General features: G+C 44.5%; 3 protein-coding genes across 25 annotated transcripts in view; 2 read left to right on the top strand and 1 right to left on the bottom strand.

Moving 5' to 3' along the window:
• LIN54 (lin-54 DREAM MuvB core complex component) overlaps positions 1 to 15764 on the top strand; it is a 38646-nt gene extending 22882 nt beyond the window's left edge. For 5 of the 6 annotated variants that reach the window (XM_042812368.1, XM_042812366.1, XM_042812369.1 and 2 more), the window contains 11 exons: positions 1424 to 1569; positions 3075 to 3230; positions 5496 to 5712; positions 6428 to 6501; positions 6643 to 6840; positions 7319 to 7410; positions 8639 to 8710; positions 10656 to 10758; positions 11042 to 11179; positions 11874 to 12076; positions 12526 to 15764. In XM_042812368.1, the coding sequence (XP_042668302.1) occupies positions 1424 to 1569; positions 3075 to 3230; positions 5496 to 5712; positions 6428 to 6501; positions 6643 to 6840; positions 7319 to 7410; positions 8639 to 8710; positions 10656 to 10758; positions 11042 to 11179; positions 11874 to 12076; positions 12526 to 12727 (1601 nt within the window). In that variant the 3' untranslated portion in view covers positions 12728 to 15764. The remainder of the gene's footprint in view (positions 1 to 1423; positions 1570 to 3074; positions 3231 to 5495; positions 5713 to 6427; positions 6502 to 6642; positions 6841 to 7318; positions 7411 to 8638; positions 8711 to 10655; positions 10759 to 11041; positions 11180 to 11873; positions 12077 to 12525) is intronic. The other variant, XM_042812371.1, reaches the window with a different exon arrangement.
• Positions 15765 to 17540: 1776 nt separating this feature from the next.
• On the bottom strand, positions 17541 to 22005 carry THAP9 (THAP domain containing 9). Its single transcript, XM_042812464.1, has 5 exons — positions 21926 to 22005; positions 21664 to 21859; positions 21380 to 21578; positions 21150 to 21300; positions 17541 to 19960 (listed from the first exon to the last, which is right to left on the bottom strand). The coding sequence occupies exons 1-5, from the start codon at positions 22003 to 22005 to the stop codon at positions 18016 to 18018; spliced, it is 2571 nt and encodes an 856-aa protein (XP_042668398.1). The 3' UTR covers positions 17541 to 18015.
• Positions 22006 to 22352: 347 nt separating this feature from the next.
• The window catches only part of SEC31A (SEC31 homolog A, COPII coat complex component), a 34399-nt gene continuing 33709 nt past the window's right edge, over positions 22353 to 23042 (top strand). For 15 of the 18 annotated variants that reach the window (XM_042811424.1, XM_042811421.1, XM_042811420.1 and 12 more), the window contains exon 1: positions 22370 to 22473. The gene's annotated coding sequence lies outside the window, so the exon portion shown is untranslated. Of the gene's footprint in view, positions 22474 to 22780; positions 22856 to 23042 lie in introns of those variants that run through there. The other 3 variants (XM_042811408.1, XM_042811410.1, XM_042811407.1) reach the window with 3 other exon arrangements.

Below are 23042 nucleotides of genomic sequence, written 5' to 3'. Positions count from 1 at the left end.
TGAGAGGAAAAGTCTTTCTAAATGCCTTCCTTTTCTCTTTCCACCTCAACCACCAGTAGTATATTTTGCTGGCTCAGAGAGGCTGGTATTTGGAAAAGGTATTGAATTCTGATTTGCTTATGTGCTTTTTTTCTGTCTGATAGGTATTTTTAATTGCTTGGAAATTTTTTCCAGCTGAAGTGAAAATTCTTTATTTGAAAGAATTGTCAGTATATGCAGCCAGATTCTGTTTAGGAAGCTGATGCTAAGGGCAGTAGAAGAAATGCAGGGAGAAGGGAAAAAACTTACAAGAGACGTAGTGGGGGGAAACAACAATAGAAGTATTGAATACTGAAGAGGGACATTTTTCAGGTTGCATGTTTAGCAACCAAGTGTGCTGTTACTTTGGCTGCACAAAAATGAAGGTTGCCTTAGAGCACACAGATCTCAGGGCAGCTTTCTGCAAGGGTGGTGTTCCATGTTAGTTGTGTTAAGCATCATGTCACCAGATGGTTTTGGATCAGAAAGTTACGCTGTTCCTTGTTTCATTTTGATATATACAAAATCAGAATCGGGGGTTGGACTCGATCTCTGGAGGTCCCTTCCAACACCTACAATTCTGTGATTCTGTGATATACAACAGCAGAGTTGGTGAGAGAAGCTATGATAGAAATACGTCTGAGCCAAAGGGCAGCAGAGGAAAGCTCAGTGGTCAGGCACTCTTTGGAAATCTTTTTAAAAGCATTTTAAAAAAAAAAAAAAAAAAAAACCTCTGCTGTTGGGGTTTTACAATGTTGCTGAGGCTGATTTTGTGATTTGGGGCTTTTGATGTTTAAGCTTCTTTGCCATCATAAAAGCAGATTGTATGCGGAGTTACACCTCCACCCTTCTTTTCACAAGAGTGTCGTCTATTCTGTAGGCAGTGAAAAAGCCAACCACCAACACAAGCTGAAGGAAAAGGAGGTCACAGTTGAATGTGGAGAGATACGAAGTACCACTTTCATGGTCATATGGAGAGTTTCTGCTCTCAGAGCTGTAAAAAGAGGCACCCACCTCACTCCCCCCTTCCCAGTTCACACTTTCTTGCACATTGGCAGCAGCCTGGGGACTTCCTAGCAAGCTGCCAGCTGTCAGGGTATTTGTGTAGAGGCCGGGAGTACTGAAGGGCTTTGTGCCTTAGGATGCTGTGCTAACTCTAAAGACTCAACAGCTGAACATTACAGAAAGATCAACATAACTTTCAGCTTTTTAAAGCCTAAATAAAAGTCTTTTTATTTGTAGTAATGCAAATTACTTTCTTGCTGAAACTAACTCAAAAGAATTCTACTGTCCTTTCTGCTAGGTAATGATAGAGAGGATCAGCTGCATGCTAACCAGAGAAAACTTTTGCTTTACAAGTTGTAAACAGTGATAGTTCAGCTGACCATACCTTTCTTGATTATAGGCAGGGTTGTTTCACAGTCTACCCCAGGAACACCACCAAAGACAATAACGATCTCTGAGAGTGGAGTTATTGGATCATCTTTGAGTACAGCAACACAACAGACACCGAATAAGATAGCTATCTCTCCACTCAAATCCCCTAACAAGGTAAGAATGCTACTCTGGCCGCAGCTTTCTTGTCTCTGCTGCAAAGGAAGCTCTGTGTCTGCATCTTTGCTGCAAGCTGTCTGTGATCAGCCACTCGAGTGTCTCCATTGTGAGTCACTATGCTCTGCTCTGCTCTAGTGGCCTAAGCTGGATTTTTCAGCTATCTCCTTTAATGTGATTTCAATATGCGTCATGGCATTAATTTACCGTTCCTGTCACTTTTTGCCATTCCCTAAGCATCCATTCTGAGAGCAGCTGTTCTCCTCTAGCCAAGTGCTAAAATAGTTTTGTTTGGGGTTTTTTTTTGTTAACAACTTCTTAAAAATTCACGAGACTGTTCAAGAGGAGATTTCGGTTACTTTATAGGCTAACATTTACCAGCCATTGCCTGGTGTTCCATAGATAGATAACCTAGTCTTGGCTAATCATGACTGTCATAGATGAGTTTGGCAATGATTCTTGACAGAGTGGGACATGGATATAGGCAAACAATTGATAGAAAGGTAACTTGTGCATCATCAGCAGTGTTGCAGACAAGCATTGCAGTGACACTTGTATCTTAGACCTGATAAAATTCCCTTGAGAAGAATAATACTGCCGGAGAAAGGATGAGTCTTAGAGTGGGAACTAAGATATGCAAGCTAAGTACATGAAAACCAATGGGAGAATTAAGTTTTTCTTAGTTTGGATGTGCGTTAGCTATGGAATGTTACACAAATGGAACCAAGGACTTTTGTTTCGGAATTATTACTGAGCAAAGCAATATAGGGAAGCTGTAAAATAAATCTTATTCCAAGAATTATCAGAAGAGTGGGGCTGAAAAGCCTCATAGTTACCATCTGAGTTTACTCTAGACAAATAAATTCTAAGTATCTTTTTTTTAAAAAAAAAAAAGTTTCAAAACCTGTGAATCTTTTTTTTAAAACATAAAGAAGGGAATTTTTTAAAAGTAGGTAGAAAACCAACTTTTTATTGGTCATACTGCAACAGAAGGGCTATGAGTATGTAGAATAGAGTAGTCAAATGACACACTGCGGAAGACTGGATCTTATCAGAATCTGGAAACTTTGAAATTACTGATGAAGTTCTTTTACATTTGGTATGAATTAACAGCATAAAAGTGAGATTATTTTTCTTGTTTCCATCCTTGAAAATTCCCATTGATCATGGTGCCAATTATAAAGCTCTTATTCCAAAAATTCATCCTGACAATGCTATGGCTTCAGTGTGCAGTTTCAAACCAAAACAGGTGCAGTGCTGACTTTCTGCAGGGGCCTTTCTGTGCTGGAAACTGGCAATGCCTTGAAGTTTCTAACCTGTGTATATGCTGTGACTGCACGTTCAGGTTGCACAGTGTGAGTTGTGATCAGAGTACAAATCTTCTTCACAGGAAGAACTTGGTGTACAGTGGGAGAACTGTACCTCTCATGATTAGAGGGACATATATACAGAGGGTCTTGCATACTGCACAGAGATTTAAACTGCTTCTTTGTTTTGCCAAGCAGCTAACAGTGGTGTCAGTGGCCTCCCAGCCTCCCAACTCCCCCCAGAAGACGGTGGGCGTCCCACTGAATGTAGCGTTAGGACAGCAGATCCTCACAGTGCAGCAGTCAGCACCCTCCTCCCCTGGGAAGGCCATAGTCAACCACACAACCACGCAGGTACAGACTGACTTTTGTTTAATTTCTAGCATGTCTGCGTCTCATCTCATCACCTGTGGGAAAACCAGGGTGCTGATCTGCAAGCTGGCAGTGGGCAGTCCCAAGGTGTTCCTGTAAAGGCTTTTGCTTAAGTTGGCAGAGGAACAGGTGGTCCTCCCATGGAGGTAGGCTGGCAATAGCTGACAGCCAAGCACGTAGAAAGCAGGTGTCCAATCTGGAAAAGCCTCACTTGGAGCTAACTCTTGTTTCTGTATATTAAATTTCCCATGTTGTCTTAAAGACATGCTGTGCCAGCAGGAAGAATTCTTGATTCTTTTTCACCAGTGAACAATGCTTCTGTGCTACCAAGTAGGGCTGCTTTCTGGGTGTTTCTGAGGCTTGCAACAGTGGAGTTCATATTTTGGTAAAGGTCTGCATAAGCAAAACTCTGTGCTCTGAGACCTGCAGAATTATAAATCAGTTATTCTATTACTAGAAAAATACCAAGGTTCTCCCTATGAATTCTTGTAAGTTGACTTGTGTTAATGAAAGAAGACAGAATTGAGCTTTTTTACAAACTGCAGTTTGTTTTTTTTATCCCCCCTTTGTCATCTAAGGGGAATCTTTTTCTGTCTTAATGTCTGTATTCGTGTTTTGATAAACACAAAGGATGGTGTGCAAGTGTAACTAATGAGAAAGATGGGTATAACAGGGAGTGGAAACAGTTGTATGCATTGCGAAAGACCCAAAGCTCCAGCAGATGTTAGTAATCTTAGCATTGTTTGTGTTAATAGGAATGGTGATATGGGGACATAAACACCAGCATGATTTGATATTTCAGAGTAAAACTGGCAAGATTGTTTTAAAAAGTTGTTAAAATATGAAATCACTCTTACGCAAGCAACCAAAGTGTCCAATCTGAGATTCCTATGTAGTATGCATATTGAGATGTGATCTAAAGCTATCTGAAGTGTAAGGATTTCTCCTGTCTTCATAGCATTCAAGAACATGCCCTTTGAAGAGCCATTGCTTAAATATTATTTTCCCAGTTTTTCTTGGATAACAATCAGCAGTTCATGTGCTAGATGGAACTTTGCCCAAGCTGGTCTCTCTGTAATAACACGCTGTAACTGTGCTTGCAGTCAGTGCTTATTTGCTGTTGCTCTGTGTTGTTGAGATGTCAATACATTTAAATATATATGTTCACCGCCTCCTCTCCTTTCTCCCCCCAAAAAAAACCTTCTTTAAAAGACTGGACTTCTATTTCCAGTTATGTGTAAATTGAGATTTTATTCCTGTAGGTGCTGACAGCTGGGGTGCTAGGAAAAGGTTCTAAAAATTCATGTAGTTGTACCAAATTTACAGTTGATAGTGATTTATTAATATCATTTTTAGTAGATACTGAGAAAAAAATAGTTGAACTCCAAAAGTAGGCTGAGAACGAGGAAGAAGAATTAACCCATGTTTGAGATCACCAGAAAGGATGGTTAAAAGTGGCTGTTACCAAGTTCATGCAGTCATCAGTGTGTACAAATGTAATGAACTTGATTGTCCTCATTTTGTAGTTTGAGAGAAATTGAGAAGATGGGGTCTTGTGAATTCTAGATGTACTGCTATATCCCAGCTATGAGATAGTGCAAGTCTGCAAAAAAATCCAATTTTCTCCTTCTTGCTTTTATTATTTAGTAAATTATTTTGCTACTCTTCATTGTTCTTGCCTCTTGCCGCAAAATTGCTTTCCCATCTCTTCAGCAATCAATATATGGACTTGGTTCCATTTCTACTTTGGCTGCACGATGATTTGTGTGTATTCATCAAAGTCTGTCCAGCAGGACTTGTCTGTATACAGGGAGGTAAATCATAGTGCAGTCTAGCATGAACAGTTCTGCAAGGAGTTCTCACTGTGTTGAGTTTTTCTATTAGTAGGTATATTTTTGATTTGTTCCCTACTTGATTTTGAGTACCAAGTCCTCTTTAGCTGATGTCTGATTTGGCATACATTGTATCTTGAAAAGCAAACGGATTTGCCTTATTTAGGCAAATGTTATTTACTCAAGCCTTTACAGTAAAGAATTGAAAACTGAGCTTACTTTGCTCCAAGCTTGGAGTGGCATTTAATCTGTTCCTCTTACTCCAGAAATCAAAATAGTCAGGAATAACTGATTTGGTTCTCATGAATGCTAATAGATTGAAGAGTTCCTCACTAACATATTGAGGAAATAAATATGCTGGTGTTGTTTCTGCCTTAGTAAAAGTAACCTTATACTTCCTTGGTTGATTTAATAGGCTGTGAAATCAGCAGTACAGGCCATTACTGTAGGAGGAGTGGGTACATCTCAATTCAAGACAATTATTCCCTTGGCAACTGCTCCGAATGTTCAGCAGATTCAGGTACCTGGAAGCAAGTTCCATTATGTCAGACTTGTTACTGCCACAACAGCCAATGGCTCAACCCAGTCGGCCAGTCAGAATCCCAGTACGAATACACAGCCTCTCCAGCAGGGTAAGTGCTGGTGCTAATGTGTTATCTGAAGTTTTTCTTCTTTTTTCTAGTTTGCCTTTTGAGGGTTAAATAGTCACGAAATAGAAATCTTTCCAAACTAAGAGATGTACTTGTTCATGTGGTAAACTTTGAAATGTTTCATTTCCTACTGTTAGCTCAGGTTTGTATGTGGAAAGACCTGTCTGTGACAAGTCAATCTGTAGTTGGGTGTGAACCCCTGGAGCTATTTCGGTTGCTTTTGCCTAGATTACTAATTTTTGTGTATGACTTCTGGCAAGTCCCACATTTTCATGTTAAAAATGGGAAGCCATGACAGTCCACGTGTATCTTGGCAAAATGCTGCCGTGTTAAAATCCTTCGGTATAAAATGTGTTGGAAGTGCCAAATTTCTCTGCTGGTTTCTGTCCATGCTTTCTAAAGCTGCTATGGAATGAAGATGTCAAAACAAGCTGTGGTTTTGTAGTTTCCTCTTGGCAAAGGGAAATAGAGTCCAGAGGATCTCTGCATCTAAGTTGGTTTTTAAACCATTGCTATGAAACATGTATGTACACTTCTGTAAGTAACTGTTTATATACTATCTAACACTTCTGTCTAAAAAGCACTGTACTGTAACTGTGCAGAGATTGTTCTTACATTTGTACATGTGAAAATCTTGAGGTCTCAACTGTGGACTGAGTGAATAATGTGTGTTGATCTGATGTTGTTTTGTTACCAGCAAAGCCAGTGGTGGTAAATGCAACCCCAGTGCGGATGTCTGTTCCCATAGTGCCAGCACAGACTGTGAAACAGGTAAGCTCAGTATAAATGCATGTTACTGACTTGTTTCAAATGGAAGGAAAAGTCCAATTCCAGCAGTCATGAAATGTTCCATTAATACAAATGTATTCTGAAGGAATATTCTTCTTTCATGAAGTCTTACTTTGTTTCCAGGTGGTGCCCAAACCCATCAACCCAACTTCCCAGATAGTTACAACAAGTCAGCCCCAGCAAAGACTAATTATGCCAGCCACTCCACTGCCACAGATACAGCCCAACCTCACTAACCTGCCCCCAGGCACTGTACTGGCACCAGCACCTGGCACAGGAAATGTTGGCTATGCAGTCCTTCCAGCTCAGTATGTTACACAGGTATGGTCTTAATCCAGGGATAAATAACAAAACTGTGCTGTTATGGAATGTACTGTTGTCCTTTTGAGAGTTTCTTGCTCCTCAGCAAGGTGTAAGGATTAGCTGTATTCTTTCTCAAAATCTAGTCAACACTGACAATTGAAATAAATAAAACCTGCTGCTCAAGGCTGATTAGCCAGCCTTTTCAAACAAGGATTCTACCAGTCTGTGGCATCACTGGTACCAGCCTTAATCTTCAGTTCCATTTTGGTTTTGTTAAAGCTGTAGTTTGTCATTTAAAAAAAAAAAAAAAAGACTACTACTTGTGTCCTTCCTATCCACTTCTCTTCAAGATAGCAACTTCTGCAAACTTCAAAATCTGTGTTTACAAACATGTTATTTTCAGAACAGTATAAAAAACACTACAAATCCTATTGAGCGTACTTCAATTTCTTTCATGTTACCCTGTATGATACGTGTAACTTTTGTATTTTGTTAGCTACAGCAATCATCATATGTATCTATAGCAAGCAACACTGGCTTCACTGGGACATCCAGTATCCAGTCCCAAGCGCGGCTACCATTCAATGGGTGAGTATTTTACACAGAGGGATGGGGAGGGAGGGGACAGCAATAAAACCACTGCATACAGGCTGCTGAACTTGCTGCTGCTTTCAGCACTGTTGGGGCGGTGGATTTTTTCTGAATTTTGTGTGGTGTCTAAAGAAATAAAGTATACTGCGTTGAGGTTACCTCCTCTGACTAGAAGAGATACAGCTAGCTAACATTTGAGCCGTTGTCTTGATCAAAGCCCTTCCAGCTGCCAGCTCCTGTAGCAGAAAGTTGACCTGAAGGTTCCTCTAGTGCTTGTTCCTCATCTTGCATCAGTTCCTGGGAGCTACAGGCTATTTCTTGACATTGCTAGAAAGACATGCTTAGCAAAACAGAAGCATTTAGCTTAGCACGCACTAAAATCTAACTGAACAGCAAAATGCAACTGAAACCTGGAAAGGGTCATAGCAGTAGGCTTAAAGTTCTCTTCAGTCCTCTATTTTTCTTCAAAAGATGAAAATAACAGCTAATATGGATTATTTTCTCTGTGCTGAGCCAGCTGCCTTAGTTGTTTTGTATTATTGTTTGCTGGAAATTGTGTACGCTAAGGTGCTTTTTGATGCTGCAACCTGCTGCAAAAAAATGTGATGAAAACTAATCCCTAATCCAGCTACAGCTATTCAAATGATTGGGTTTGATTTAATCTCCAGAAATGTGCAGTAATTGCTGGATGGGGATTGAATGCATCTCATTCAAAGTGATTAATGACACGAAATCCTAGCTTTTAAGAGCACTTAAAGCCTACATTTGACATAAAATTCACCTTTAAACCTAAGGCAATATTTTGGCTTGCTTGCCTATTGTTTCTGGATTTATTCTTTTTTTTATTTTGTTCCAGCTTGTACAAAGATGAAGATGTGATCCTGTTCTATGAACCTTTTTTTGGACCTAGTCCCCTGATATATAGAGAAATTCTAAGGAAACTTTCTCTGATTGCACACTGCAGTTAAGGTGTATCCTCTAGCTTTGAACTTCATTCATGCAGACAGACTTGCAGTGAATAACCAGCTCTTTCTGAATTGGAAAAGCACTGTATATAATGGTCGCTTACTGTCAGCCAAAAACCTAATAGAAAGCATGAAGTAGAAAACATGAAGGTTTTTCAGAGTTTGTATTATGACCCACTTACTTGAATTTAAACTAGGAAGAAACTGATCCAACTGTGTGTATAAATAGGTGCCTTTTTTTTTTTTTTTTCTTCCTATAGAATAATTCCTTCCGAATCTGCAAATCGGCCCCGGAAGCCTTGCAACTGTACAAAGTCTTTATGTTTGAAATTGTAAGTACATGTTGGTTTTTTATCCTTATTTTTGACACTGTATTTATCCCAAGAATCAAAAGATGTTTTTTAAGTATGTAAGAAATGTTACATCTATCTTCTAATGTAAAGTTATTGTTGACGTTGATGGGGATGTTGTCATGCATGTGCCATTGTGCAGCTTATGTGAGCTGTATAGACCCTGCCATGTCATAAACTTCTAACCTTGCACCCTTGTGCTTGATAGAGCCACTTCTGCTCAGCAGCTGGAGTTGCGTTTTTGCTGTTAGTGACATTACATCCAACAGCGTCATCAGTGCGTGCGCGCCTGCTGTACTTTAGAAAATCCTATGAAAAATGGTACACAATATCAAGTTCTACAGCAAAATTGGGCTGCTTAGTTTGTTGCTTTTTCTGTTTTGTTATGTTTCAGGAGGGGGAAGCGGTGTTTGTTTTAAACACTCAAATAGGGCTAGTGATTCTTAATAAGTCGAAGGCTTGGTCATCTTCTTAAGTTTTTTTTTTTTTTTTTTTTTTACTGTTCCATTTAGTGTTTGTAACAAGTTGGACACAAAAAACGTCTTCAGTTTAGAAGTTGGGTTTTTTTTGTTGTTTTTAACCTAAGCAGAGTCAGTATACAGATTTCTGTACAATAAATATGAGGAGGAAATATTAATCTGTGCTTCCATGAGAGTTAGACAAAGAAGAAAGAAAAATCAGTGGTGTGCTTCTCGAAGGAAAATGATTCAATGGTATCTGAGCCTCCTTTAATAAATTGTTAATTTTTTTTCATTTTGGGCTTGTTTCTGTGTAACAGACCCCACACTGTGTGTTGGGGTGTTCCCTGTGCTTCCTAGTCTCAAAACTGTCTGCTTCATAGGAGGCACGATAAACAGGAAGAGGTTTAGCTGTTCTGTTTACTCTTAGATTTGTTTTACAACATGCATGCCTGTTGCCTTCATGGTGCCTGATGTATTTTAGTCTGGCTCCTGAATGCTCTGGAAGTTCTGGGACAGTCATGAACACAGACTCTCAGCAGAATTAGAATATCAGCTGAATGGGATCACCAATTTCCATCAACTGTTGTTGGAAGTGGTACTGGGAGGATAGAAGCTTGCCAGAGTTTTTGATGGCTACAAAACATGAGCTGAGGATGAATGTGGTGTGCTTCCATGCATCAGGCCTTTGGGGTGAACCCAGTGGGACCTTGGTTTTGGCAGGAGGTAACACAGGTACATAAGAGACAAAGTAATGTGATAAGTCATTCCAGTCAGTATTTCACTGCTTCTTATTTACATCTTTGTCCCTTTAAAAAGTCTTCAGTAACTACAGTTTTGTCCTCATTCAGATCCTTTCCATAATTACTTGTGCTTCAGAGCCTATGAGGCGTATCACTTGCTGATCTTCTGTCCCTGCTTTTGCTGACTCTACAACACTTCACAGCTGAAAACAGCCTATAGGCAAAATTAACACACAGGAAAACAAAAAGGCTCACTGCTGTGTTAATGATGTGCATGTTAGTTTGCCTTCTACTTGGTACTCCAATCAGTTGTTCTGTTTTGGCTGTACAGGAGCTCCTGGAGACTGTTTTGAAGTGGCTGGGTCAGGTTATGCCTACAAGGTGGCTGGAGCAAAGCAGCTCTTGGTGTAGGACAGTCATCCAAGTAGTGCTGTGGAACAAAAACCTGCTAGCTTCTCCTGCTGCAATGAAGTTTGAGCTTTGCCAACATCAGCTTGAGACAGATACTCTTCGGCTGTATGCCCCCAGTTTGCAAAATAGACCTGCACTGGGAGATCTAGTGTGTGTGAGTGAGGCTTGTACCACTTGTTCGTATGGAGCTTGGCATAAGATGACCTAGACCTTTATTGGTGTGTGTCACCAGACTAGAAATGTCTGGTGCTGCTATTGGTACTACACCAAGGTAATGGTCATGCTTGTTAATGCTTTCTGTATCTTCCATTTCAGGTATTGTGATTGCTTTGCAAATGGTGAATTCTGCAATAACTGCAACTGTACAAATTGTTACAACAACCTGGACCATGAAAATGATAGACAAAAAGCAATAAAGGTAGGAAGTCTTTTTTTCCTAGTTTTGAGGTTGTTGAAGTGAAGAGCATGTTCCATTCATAAAGAATTTAACGTGTTTCTGAGTGGAATTGTGATGAGAAAACTGGCTGTGTAGGTTGCCTCTGAATGTAGGGATCAAAGATGTAGCTTGTGCCTTCTGAAGTCAGATGGATGTTTAACACCCTAATCTCCTCCCACCTGTGCAAGGTGTAAGCTGTTGCATTGCACCTTTGATTTCTGCGCCCTCATATGCAGTGACTGACCCTTTGGGTCTGCATTGACAGGCTTGCCTTGACAGAAACCCTGAAGCCTTCAAGCCCAAAATAGGGAAAGGAAAGGAAGGAGAATCAGATCGGCGACACAGCAAAGGGTGTAACTGTAAACGCTCGGGATGTCTCAAAAACTACTGTGAGTGTTATGAGGTAAGAAGCATTATGTCATCCTAAAGGCTTCAGCTTTTTCCATTCAGTGCTGCAACTTCACTGTTGGGCTTTGTCTCTTCCTCTTGCTGAAACTCTGCCATTGACCAACGGTTTTGGTCAATTTTTCCTACGGACAGTTTATATCTAGAAAGCTTTGTGCATTGCAGAGTTGTTCATTCCTGTCCTGAGCTTCAGTTTAAAACATATAGCAACTCTGAACTCAGACTTAGATTTGTCCTTAACTGAAGAGTGGTATTTTCTAAAGAACTCTACAAATCTTACAGAAAGAAACATACAGCACCATGTCCCTAGGTGCTCTATTAGTTATTACAGCATTACACAGGCACTCTAGGATGGATCATGTCTGTGGAAGCCAAACGCAAACTGTGATGCAACACAGTTTGTAGATGCGGGGATAGTTGCAGACTGATCTCTCAAATAGTCTAACTGCTCAATTCTACTGAAAACAGCAGATTGGGAAAGAAGGACATGAGTGGGAAACTGTTGATTTGCAGCAGATGATGCATAAATTCTGGGAAGGCATCTAACTTCAGTAAGAATTTGAAGAGAAGACAGGGCTGCTTCTAGCGGCTAATTAATAAGAGACTAGAACAAGTTGACTCTTCTCCAATGGTTAATCATAAAGAATGTCTAAATTGCAATGGGTTTCTCATCTTCCCTTTGTTTCTTTCAGGCAAAAATCATGTGTTCTTCCATATGCAAATGTGTTGGTTGTAAAAATTTTGAAGAAAGCCCAGAACGAAAGACATTGATGCACTTAGCAGATGCTGCAGAAGTTAGGGTCCAGCAGCAGACTGCTGCAAAGACAAAGTTATCATCCCAGATCTCAGATCTCCTCACGAGGCCAACACCAGCACTCAGCAGTGGTGGAGGGAAGTAAGTCAATACAGCCCTCAGTTTTGCTTGGTTCTAATGTACTTTTTCTGATGCGTGTGACAGGTATGTTCCTGTCATCTTTGAATGTTATCTGCATAAGCTGTAGGACCAGAAGTACTCAGGTGAAGTCTTTTGTCTCCTGTGAAATCTACTGTGTGCAAAGCTTGGCTGTATTCAAGCATGTAGCTAAGCATTGTTTTTTCGTGGTTGTTGTATGCTTCTAGAAAACAAGAAATACACATCCAATTACTGAGTGCATATGAACTTCAGGCTGCCTATATAGTAAAAGCTGGATAGTTTTTCTGCATACCTGGGCATCTCAAAATCTGTTTTGCAGCGTACCTCACTGGCAGCAAGAATAAAGCAGACATTGCCTGCCTATTCATTTGACTCAAACTGTGGCTTGTAGGCTGCCTGTTGGGGTGAGCGGATGTTTTGTTTTGTTTCAGGCTGCCCTTCACGTTTGTAACCAAGGAGGTAGCCGATGCAACCTGTGAATGCCTTCTGGCACAGGCAGAGCAAGCTGAGAAGATGGGCAAGTCAAAAGCAGCAGCGGAGCGCATGATCCTGGAGGAGTTTGGACGCTGTTTGATGAGAGTTATTAACTCTGCAGGGAAGTCCAAAAGTGACCCTTGTGCCATGAACTGCTGACGCGTGCACATGAGCCACAATGAAGCAAACTGAACAGAACACTTAAGGCACAGGGACACTTTGATTTGGAATAGAGGATTTAGTAACACTTGCCAATTTGGTGCTTGTTTTAATTGACTTGCAGAAGATTAAACAAGGAAATATTTTGTAACAAGATTTAGAGCCTTTTAAGTCTTAGCTAAATTCTCTTCTGCATAAGATAACTCCTAAAAGACATTTTTTCTTCCTGATGTACAGCTTTTAACTTGGGTTTCTTAAAGGACAAAAAGAGTAGGTGTTTTCTTCCCTTTCCCCAAAAATAACTGCCTGAAGGGCATATATAAATTATTATAATATATTATTTACAGTACATAAAGTTGTGTTGCTTTGTGCTGGAAAACAAAGAAAGATACTGAGGCAACAGGCCCACAGTGAGGAGTATATGTGTATCAGTTACTTCTGAAAGGAAATGTATAAAAATCAGCATCTGAATGGAAGGTAGTACCTACACTTGGGACCTGACACGGCGTAATGCTCCTTCATGAGCAGAGCGGTATGAAATTACACAGGCGAGTATATGGTGGTTGCTTGCAGGTTTATTGTCAACAAGTGTTTGGGAACCTCACTAGAGTGGGCCCTAAGCAATTCTGAGGCAATAGAATAATGGAAAATTTTTGAGATGATCATGGGTGAAGGCTCAATGTTTTGTTGTTTCTTTGGTTATTTTTAATGGAACTCAGAAGCTAAGATAGTGGTCTGCTCTTAAAAGTGAGGAAGAACAGCCATGTTGCAATGCTACTCTGCCTGTGCAGCAGGCAGATGCTGTTGCTTGAGTGAAGCTTGGTGTTCAGAGCTCTGCTGCAGCTCAATCCTCTCTGCAGGTAGTGCTGTGCAGGCTATTGCATTTTCAAGGATTAAGCTGTTTTGAGCCTGAGTAGGTGAGGGTCAGGAGACAGGAGTGCTACAGTTGTCTTAATGAGGACTCAGGACAATCTGAACTGACCTGCAAGTGCAGGAGGAGATATTGTGTTCAGCCTGGTTGTGGGTCTTCATGGTGCTACTTGAAATTGTGGTGGTCTATTTGGCTTTTAAAGATTTTGTTTTGGGTTTGTTGGGTTTTTTTGAGGCCTGTTTAGAATGATGGAGAGCACAGTGATCAGAGAGGATGCTAGCACAGAATCAAGATTGCTGCTAAAACAGATGTGTGGATCCTTTGGCTCAAAAACAAAAAAAAAAAAAAAGGGGGGAGGAAAGTATACCAACAAAACACAAATCAAGGTAGAGCTGTATGTAGAATGGGACGGGAATTTTCCAGTATTTGTTACAGGCAGTCTCAGATCACTTTTTTGATAGTGGAACATCTTTGCAAAATCAATCTCATAGGTTACTTACTAATGTGAATGTCAATAACCATGTTTAATCGCAGGCATTTTTAACAACTCTTTCTGTTCCCTGAACAATGTAGCTAGGTTTTTCCAAAAAGGATTTTTTATCTTCATGTAAAACTGTAAACACAGAGAGATGCAGCAGAGCTCTTCCTCCAGGTTTTCTAGCAGAGCCAAATGCCTACATGTGTGAGATGGCAAAAAGATGGAGGAGGCTTCTGCTCCCCCTAGAATGGCTTGGGGGCACAAAGGACTGGAAGGTGGCCAGCAGCAATGGAAGGCCCGTCAGGTGGCTGTTGGAGATCAGATGTGGACTACTGGTCACTATCAGAAAGGCTCTGTCTGGTTTAGTAACATCTCCCTGAGTGTAAACTGCAAGTATATTAGTGCAAATCTCTGAAAAGGGAATCCATCCATCTCTTCTGTAAGTAAGTGTCTGTTTTGTTTTTTTTCTGTAATTAAGACTTGGGTTTATTAAAAGTCAGTACAATAACTTCTTACATGTACAAGGGCTGCTCTGAAAGTAATGCCTCCTATTTTATTACGCTAGCTCACAATGTTAGAGGCAGACGGATGTTAGTGGCATGGCAGGAGAGGTTGAACCTTCCTGCCAACATTCTGTTGAGGCAGTCTGATGGAAGGGCATCTGACATGCAGGTACATATGAGGCGAAGGTGTGTCACTGAATTCCTCCGTGCAGAAAAAAATGGCACCCGTTGACATTCACCAACTCTTGCTGAACGTTGATGGAGACCAAGCAGTGGATGTGAGCACAGTGAGGTGGTGGTTGTGCATTTTAACAGTGGCGACTGCGGGTCACCTCTGGTGCAGATTTTTACGAGCATGGCATATGGGCTCTCGTTCATTGCTGGTGAAAACGTGTAGCTGAAAGTGGTGACTGAAAAAGTGTGTTGCAGCTGAGAATTTGCTCTATCAAATACTGTTGCTGTGCTCTTTGTTGCAGTTTACGTGGAAATAAATGAGGCATTACTTCCAGAGCAACCTACATAGTGCAGATATTCAGTTTACTTCTAGTGACCTAATGTAGTACGTCCAGTAAGATTTGTATAAATGTAAATTAGTGTAAGTGAATAAAGTAAAAACTACTTACATTATTTTTCAAACAGATTGCAATATGCCTTCTTTTGTTTAGACTTCAATCCATGTTAATTTTGTATATATTATGTGTCTTTCTCTAAATTGCACCTTTTGTGATGTGTATTTATATACAGTGTGCAGAAACTTGTGAAATTTAGATTACAGTTGTAATTATGTATGATGGCATTGCTTGAGAATATTTTGCTTCTAAAGACTTTGAAGGTGCAATCAAAAAGCTCTTAGTTTTTCAATTTTGTTTTGAGCAAGCTTTCTTCAATATTAAGCTGGGATTCTTCTCTTCCCTTTTCACTAGTATAATATGTACGGATTGGGTTTTGTACTTCCTTAGCCATTTGCATCAAACTGCTGGACAAGATTGACAGTCAAGCTCATGCAGTTGTGTGAAAATAATTGGGAATGGGACAAGGGTTCATTTTGTAGTTCTGTTTACATCTGAAAGTAGAAAAACTAAATTTATATTTACTAGACCTATTCAAAGAATACACTTTTCTATATTGTAAAAATAAAAGTCAGATAAATCACAAAGGAAATAAACATTTATACTATTCTGTAAATGTTTAGTACTGCCTTGACTTTCCAATATGTGATTGAATTCTACCAGAGATAAACCATTGGATATTAGTGTACTTTCACACCTTGCCGTGCATGGCATGTAACAATGCAGCTAGTGTTCTGGCTCCTGGCACTGTGAGATGGTATCAGGCTGCAAGAGCAGCCCTGGAGATGTGGCAGCAGCTCCAGTAGTGTAGATTGCCAGCATCTGCAGGAGGGGTGAAAAGGATAAAAAGGAGGATGAGCAGAGCTCAGGGAAAGCAAACAGTTTCATGTGATAATACATGAACTTGAAAATATATGTGATGACAAGGGTACAATAGAAGACTGAGAGAAGAAGTTATTGTATCAAAGTGATTTGAGTGAGTTTGTATGGATTCCAGAAGTGCAGAGTGCTGGCACGAGTGTGGGTGCTTCAGAGATGGTGAACATCTGCACAGGGAGATGGTGCTGAGAAGAGAGACTGAACAGGCGTGGTGGGGAAAATTCCCTGGCAATAACTGCACTCAGCAGTTCCTCTGAAACCTGGCAGTTCCTGAAGTGTGAGAACAGCTAAAAGCATTTCTGCTGGGCAACAGCTGCTCTGTATTTTTGGAAATGAATGTTTAATTTATACAGGACTCCTGTAACAACTGTCAAGCTTACACTGAATATGAGATGGCTTTCTTAGGTTATCTGGTAACTGCAACTTGTTTTTCTTTGTTCGTTTTCTAATATGTACTTCTTGCTCAGGCCTAATTCTGCTAAACCCTGGGAAACTTCAGCAGTGTTTTGAAAACTCTTTCATCAATATTTAAGTGAAGTGCAGAAGGATGGATGAACTACGTTGGTCATGGGCATCACCGGAGGTCAGAGTCTCATTCACATTTTTTGTCTACGAGCATCCCCTTGGGGAGAAGGCTCAGTCTGTGTCAAGCAAGACAGACTCACTCTGATGTAAACAGGAAGTGGTAGCAGGCAACTATCCAGCCAAAAAAAAAAAGCAGCAAGGAAGTGCCTGCTCCCCTGTGACTCATCTCATCTTGTGGCTGGAGGTTTAGGTAGTGCAAATATTCTAACTCAAATGCAATAGCATGCAGCTTAACCAACCATAGGGATTCTGGAAGCATTTTCTATACGCACATGTATGAGGGGAGATGTTTTCCTGCAAAATGTATTCTGGCTGAACTGGTTTCGTGGCAGTTAGTGATGGCTTTTTGCATGGATAATTGGACTGGAGAGCCAGAGAGTTGTGTGGGAAATACTACCTTCCTATTTCCATGGATGCAACCTCTGTTCTGTGTAGCAAAAAGTGAGCAGTGCAATGAGTTACACGAAATTCCTGTTGGAGGTAAAACGTGGCACACCAAGGCACCTTCCTCACCACAATACTGAACCGACTGAAGAAACCTGGCCTATTGCTTTGTTCAAGGAAAACAGTGTCTAAGGATGAGACAGACCTGTCTTGCAGCTCAGGGCACAAGACCAGATGGAACACCAGCTCTAGGATGAAGGGTTGTGCTGCACAGTGACTGGGGAGATCTCATGGGGGCCATGTATGGGACCTGAAACACTCCCCATGCTGCAGCACGCGTGTACATAGATGTGTGGTGCTCCTGCACAAGTGATGAAGTAGCACTGCCCTTGTGCCTTCAATGACAAGTGGTTCACATCCACTACCTCGTTTGTGAGACGCATGGGTTCAACTTTGCAGTTGCTGTAGTCCTCTCTTCACCAAGTTCTAGACTTAAATAGCTTGCATGCCTGGCTCATCAGTTCTATGTACAACTCAAGTCCCATTTTGTTTCCGTATGATTTATTTCCGTTTTTAAGCATTTTCCCTTTAGAGTCTCTTAGTTCCAGCTGATTTAATCACAAATCTGCTAATGGTAAAATCGAGTTAGCAGCACACCACTCCCCTGCCCCTTGCAAATATGGATGCATCTTTTCTCCTAGCAAGAGCACTCGCAGCACTACGCTAGCCAGTCAGGAGCAGACACCATGCTGTCCCTTGCCACCTCCCCAGGCATTTTAAGCAACTGCTTCCTATCCTGATTTGCCCTGAGTTGCACGAAATATGTGGCTGCTTCACAGGGTTGCTAGATGGACTTCCTTGCTTTGCCTACTCAAACTGGGGTCAGAGCATTCACAGTGTCCCAAGTCATCACTCGTCAACACTAGTTTTGCATGGCAAATCATGGAAAGACACCATGTGGTTTGCTGGGCACCTATTGCATGGATCTGGCCACTGAGCTGGAGGACAGCAATAAATATTCATGATCCTGCATGGGTTTGGCTTGACCAACAGCTACCTAGCTGTGATGGGAACAAATGCTTTCCCTTCACTTTCTTCAATCTGTGCCTGCCACAGTGGTAACTGAAGTTCAATTTTTGGGCTTGGTTTGTTCTGATGTTTAAGTAACACTCTGCTATTCCCTTCACTAAGATTGAGTAGTGATTGTCAGTGTGCAATTCCCCCTCAAATAGGTGCTCAGAAAGGGTAGGGAAGAGGTGATTTTGTCCCAGAAGCTCATGGAAAATTTTCTGTTCTAGAGACAAATAATGTAACTTAGAGTTCTTGTTGTTATCTCCCAATTGTCTGTGCCTGCTCAGGATTTGTTCAGAAATGTATGCCACGTGGTGCACGCTTGCTGAGGGCAGGCTTAGTCCGTGTAACTTCTTGATGTAGAGCACTGCTCCGCACCTTAGCCTGCTCCCTGACTCAAAGAGGGATGCAACACAAGCCTCACATCGCAAGTTGGAGGCTAACTGCTCAGCAACTAAGCCTGCAGCATAGGTGATGCTTTGCTTGTGCAGTGATAGGTCTGTAAGTGCATTGCTCAGAGGAGAGTCACGCAAAAGAAGGCCAGCACAAGGGAGCTCTGCTGCCAGCATCGGCCTATGAGCTGGGTTATACTGAGAACAAATGCTGCCAAGGGTAAGGTCTGTCCTGTGAGACAGGGACAAGTCCAAGCTGCTTATACTTGCTGTGCTGTGCAGAGTGTCTGGTGCCAGGCTGCAGCCAGCCAGCACTTTGCGGTAGGCAGCCTGAAACATGGCACAGGTGGGGTTCCCACTGCCAGCGCTGCAGGCTTGCCGGAGAGCCCAGAGAAACTGCTCCAACGGCTCAAGGCTGAAGGCAGAGGTCAGGAGGCGGTGAGAAGGAGCACCCTCTTGAAGCACAGGGTTGCTGTAAAGCCACTTGAGGCTCTCAGCATTGAGCAAAAAACTCAGAAAGCCCAGTCTGTGTTTGCTCTTAATAATGTATCTCCCTGTAGAGTCTGTTAAGGTAACAAAGAAGCTCTTGGCCTCATGGAAGAGGGGGCTGATTTTGTTGTAATTTCCAGCTAGCAAAGGCCCCTTCAGTCCACTGCAATAGGGACCTCTGCCATGAAATACATCGCACAGATGGCTCATCATACGCAGAAACTTGACTGTACCACCACAGTTCTGAAATGAGGCCAGGCCCAGCTTCTGGAGGTGCTCCAGTGCATCAGCAACACCCTCACTGAACAACTGGGCAGCAAGGTTGACCTTTAGCTGGCAAGTCTCTTTGCTCTCTGGATGGCCTGATGTGGGCCCTAACAGCTTTTTCTCCTGCAAAGTTGCCAGCTCCACCACATGCTGCCACTGCACAGTGTCACTGAGCCACTGTATCTTCTGGAAGTATTGCAGTGTGTTCCTTATCAACCGGAGAGCGTGACAAACATCAAAGAAGTATGCAATGCAGTGAGTGGAGCTGGGCGGGTGATGGAAAGCACAGCGGATCCTTTGGGGGTTGATCCTGACCCCCAGAGCTCTCGCCGTCTCAGCCCCACACGCGGTGGCACCCGATGTCACGGCCAGCACTGTGACACCAATGTTGTTCAGTTTACTGATGGCCTGACGAAGCAGCTGAGCCAGCAGGCAACCAGTCACGCTGCTCACAAAGAAGTAGCCGAGGGGAGCCCTCCAAGGGCTTGAGATACCGGCTGCCATGACAACTACCACTTCTGAGGCCAGCGGAGCTTCATCAGCATCAAGGCTGCCTGCTCCCAAGTCAATAAAGCCAGTCATCTGCTGGGTCTGCTGGTCCCACTCCTGGCTCTTCTGCAGGGACATATCCTGTACCATCAGGGTACAGTAGCAGTAGGCCTGTTCCCCTCTCTCCACCTTTTCTTGAAGCTGGAGGAACATATCATTGCTGAAGCCTGGAGCTGCAGCATCGTTAGACAGCCAGCTGGAAAAAAAAAGGAGCATGTAGTTAGAGGATGTGCTTCTGAGAAAACTGAAGCAACAGCCAGCACAGTTCACCACTTTATAAAAACTTTATCAGGCACGTAAAGAGCTGCAATGCAGACCCAGCCAACCAGCACACAGTGAACTGAAACACGTTTCTTTCTTGCAGCCCACTGAGGGAAAGTCAAACAAAAATTTCAGTGTGGAAATAACAGTGGGTTCTTGCCTCTAAAGTGGAGATTAGGACAACAGAAAAAGGAAACTGAGCAGAGTACAATGGAGCACTGCAATGGCCCAGCAAAGCCAGGCTTCTCTCCACAGCATGTGCTTTCTCCATGCTGCAAACCTTTAGCTGGTTGAGAAGATCTGGAGCTTAATCCTACTCTGCTCAGTCCATCCTGTCCCCTGGCCCCCCCTTAGGGCAGGGTCTGCGGAGATGCCAGGGACTTTCTTCAACTTTTATGCTGTGCACTGTTACTTCACCCCTTGCTAATGCCTCTGGCAGCACTACAGGTTATGGATTCTCAGCCCATGCACTTATTTGCAAAGAGTTATGCAACTCAGTTGTATGTTTTGGAAATGTCTCCTATAAATTAAAATCAGACGCTTCCAAATTCTCAGCTACTTCCCTCAATCCTCATGTGGCAAAGTAAGAAAACCCAAGCCCCCATCCTGTCTGCTTGGTGTACTCCTTCCCTTCTTCAAGTTTTCTTCGTCTCCTCCTTTTTCCAAAAAAAAGTCCCCAGTTTTTTACGTTAAATGTTACTGCTTTCTATGGATGCAGCCCTGTCCAACTCTCTGGCTGTTGGAGCAGTACAGCAGGTGCTTGCTTAGCTCTTGCTTCTATTTAAGGGCCATTACTCACAGTTCTCTTCCTGCCTATAAGTGGCAAATGCCTCCCTTCTCTCATGTCTACGCTCTGAATTCTAAGAGCACGGATTGAACAGTATTTCCGTGCCTGTGTGTCAAAGTGGGGTCAGAGGATCTCAGCCTTTCTGTGGTCCTTTGTTTCTGCTACACCACGTACATCCCCTACAGCACCTGAGGTCCTTAAATTAAGCCTCTGTCACATCAATACAGGGGGGAGAGCTCTTTGGAGCTCTGCAGGTTCCCTGGAATTGTTCATGCAGGGGTTGTGCCGTGTACACAACCCCTCACCAAGCACACGGAGGGGCTGGGGGCAGACTTGCTTGGTCAGGCTGGCGGGATGCGGCAGGGGGAAAACCTTCCTCAGCTGCTCGTAGGCGGCGCGGTGGCGGAGGTGCAGCAGGCAGGCGAACTGTCTCATGGCAGGGCAATACTCGGCGGGCCGCCTCCAGCGCCGGGCACCACGGGGCAGATCTGCTCACAAACACAACACCGAGAGCGCGGGCAGCAAGGAGCCGGGGGGGGGGCAGCGGGGAGCGGGGCTGGGCCCTACCTGGAAACAGCGCCCGCAGCACGCGCAGCGCGGCCCGCGGCAACCCGCGGCGCGCCGCCAGCTTCCGGACGGGCCCGCAGAGGCGGCGGGGGCCGGCGGCGGGCGAGGCCGGCCCTGCCCCGCTGCGGCTGTACGTGTGGTCCTGGCTCCGCAGCGCGCTCCGCAACGGCACTTTTCGCGGGTGGCCGCGGGGCGGCTCCTAGGGCGGAACGGCGGCCGTTAGCGGCGGCTGGAGGTAGCTAGCGGCGGTCGGGAGCCGTCACAACCCCTCTCCCTCAACGCACCGCCAGGGGGAAGCGGGACGGCACGGCCCCCCGCCGCAGCTTGCGCCGCAGCCCGTAGCGCTCGAAGTCTGCCTCGGCGAAGTGCCGCGAGCAGAGGATGGCCCCCGGCCCGGGGCTCCAGGCACGCCGGCTTCGCGGGTCCAGCCGGTTGACGGCGCGGATCCACTCGCGGCGCTGCGCGGCGTCCACCGGGAACCTGCGGGTGGAGAGGGGTCGGCAGGGCGGGAAGCGCCGGAGGCTGCGACCCGCCGCCCGCACTCACTGGTGGAAAGAGATGCCGCGCTCCCGGCTCCGCCCGTTGTCGCGAGCGCTGCAGCCCAGCGCCGAGCAGCTCCGCGTCATGGCGGTCTCATCGCGCGCCGTCGCCCCGCGCTCATTGGACGTCTCTTCCCGCCCGCCCTCCTGTTCTTTATCGCTATTGGCACTTCTGCTTTTCCCCCGGAAGTGGAATTGGAGAGAGGCGCCGCACTTCCGCCTCGCTGCGACGTACACGCAGCAGGGAGACGTCTCGGAGACCAATCAGCGGCGCCTGTGGGGAACAAAGCAACCAATGGTGAGCGGTGATCCTCGCGACCAATAGCGGTGCCGCTTCCGCCTCCTTTATATGGCGGAGCGAGGAGCGGGAGGTCTTCTTCTCGCCGCGCGGTGCTGCTGTCTGGCTGTGAGGCTGAGCGATGCCCGGCGGCAGGGCCGTGGTCGACGGGCGCTCGGCCCCGCGGCACCATAGGGTTTACGCATCGCCTTCTCCCAGCGCGGTGTTCGCGGCCCGGCTCGCGGCGAGAGGTTAGCTGCGCCCTCTCTGAGTTTAAAGTAAGAAAATGACCATCAGAAAGGGGCGCCCTGGGCGCGGGGCGGGGCCCCGTCCTGTGATGAACCTCAGTGCTGTTCACATCCTGACACGCCGTGACGAGCGCTGTCGAACTGAGGACGGGCGGCCCTACTACCCCCGCACGGTGGTTCCGGGCCCGTCTCCGGCCCGCCTGATTTCCGTCTCTCCCTTCTCCCTAGGTCCCGGCCCTGAGCGAAGCCCGCGGGAGGCCCGCACCCCTCCGCCCCGGGTTGGGAGAAACGAAGCCCCGCCCGCTGCCGCCCGGAAGGCGGCGGGAGCGCCCGGAAGCGGGAGGCGGCGCCGCGGCTGCCACGTTGGAGCGGGCTGGGAGCGGGTGAACGCCGGGCCGGGACTGGAGTGCGGGTAGAGTTCTCGGTCATTGGGGTTTTTAGCCTCATTTCTTGTCCGAAATGAGGAGTGCGTGCCCGCCGGTAGCCGCTCGCTTATTGGGCTCGAGGCCACCCCCCGCCCGAAGGGTCGTTCTGAGGAAAAAGTCTCCGTTCTGAGGGGAAGGGTGCCTTCTCATCTTTTCCTGCGTTTAATCGTTGTT

This window comes from Centrocercus urophasianus, unplaced genomic scaffold (assembly GCF_019232065.1).
Source record: "Centrocercus urophasianus isolate 14NV4802_14NV808 unplaced genomic scaffold, USGS_Curo_1.0 seq_13, whole genome shotgun sequence".
NCBI lineage: Eukaryota > Metazoa > Chordata > Aves > Galliformes > Phasianidae > Centrocercus > Centrocercus urophasianus.
This window is presented reverse-complemented; position numbering and strand designations above follow the sequence as displayed.

Excerpts from the sequence above, each read along its gene's own strand:
- THAP9 (XM_042812464.1), bottom strand. The coding sequence starts at position 22,005 with ATGACGCGGAGCTGCTCGGCGCTGGGCTGCAGCGCTCGCGACAACGGG. Across the intron at positions 21,860-21,925 it reads CGCGGCATCTCTTTCCACCA|GTTCCCGGTGGACGCCGCGC; the intron begins GTGAGTGCGGGC and ends CTCCACCCGCAG. Across the intron at positions 19,961-21,149 it reads CATCCCGCCAGCCTGACCAA|CTGGCTGTCTAACGATGCTG; the intron begins GCAAGTCTGCCC and ends TTTTTTTTCCAG.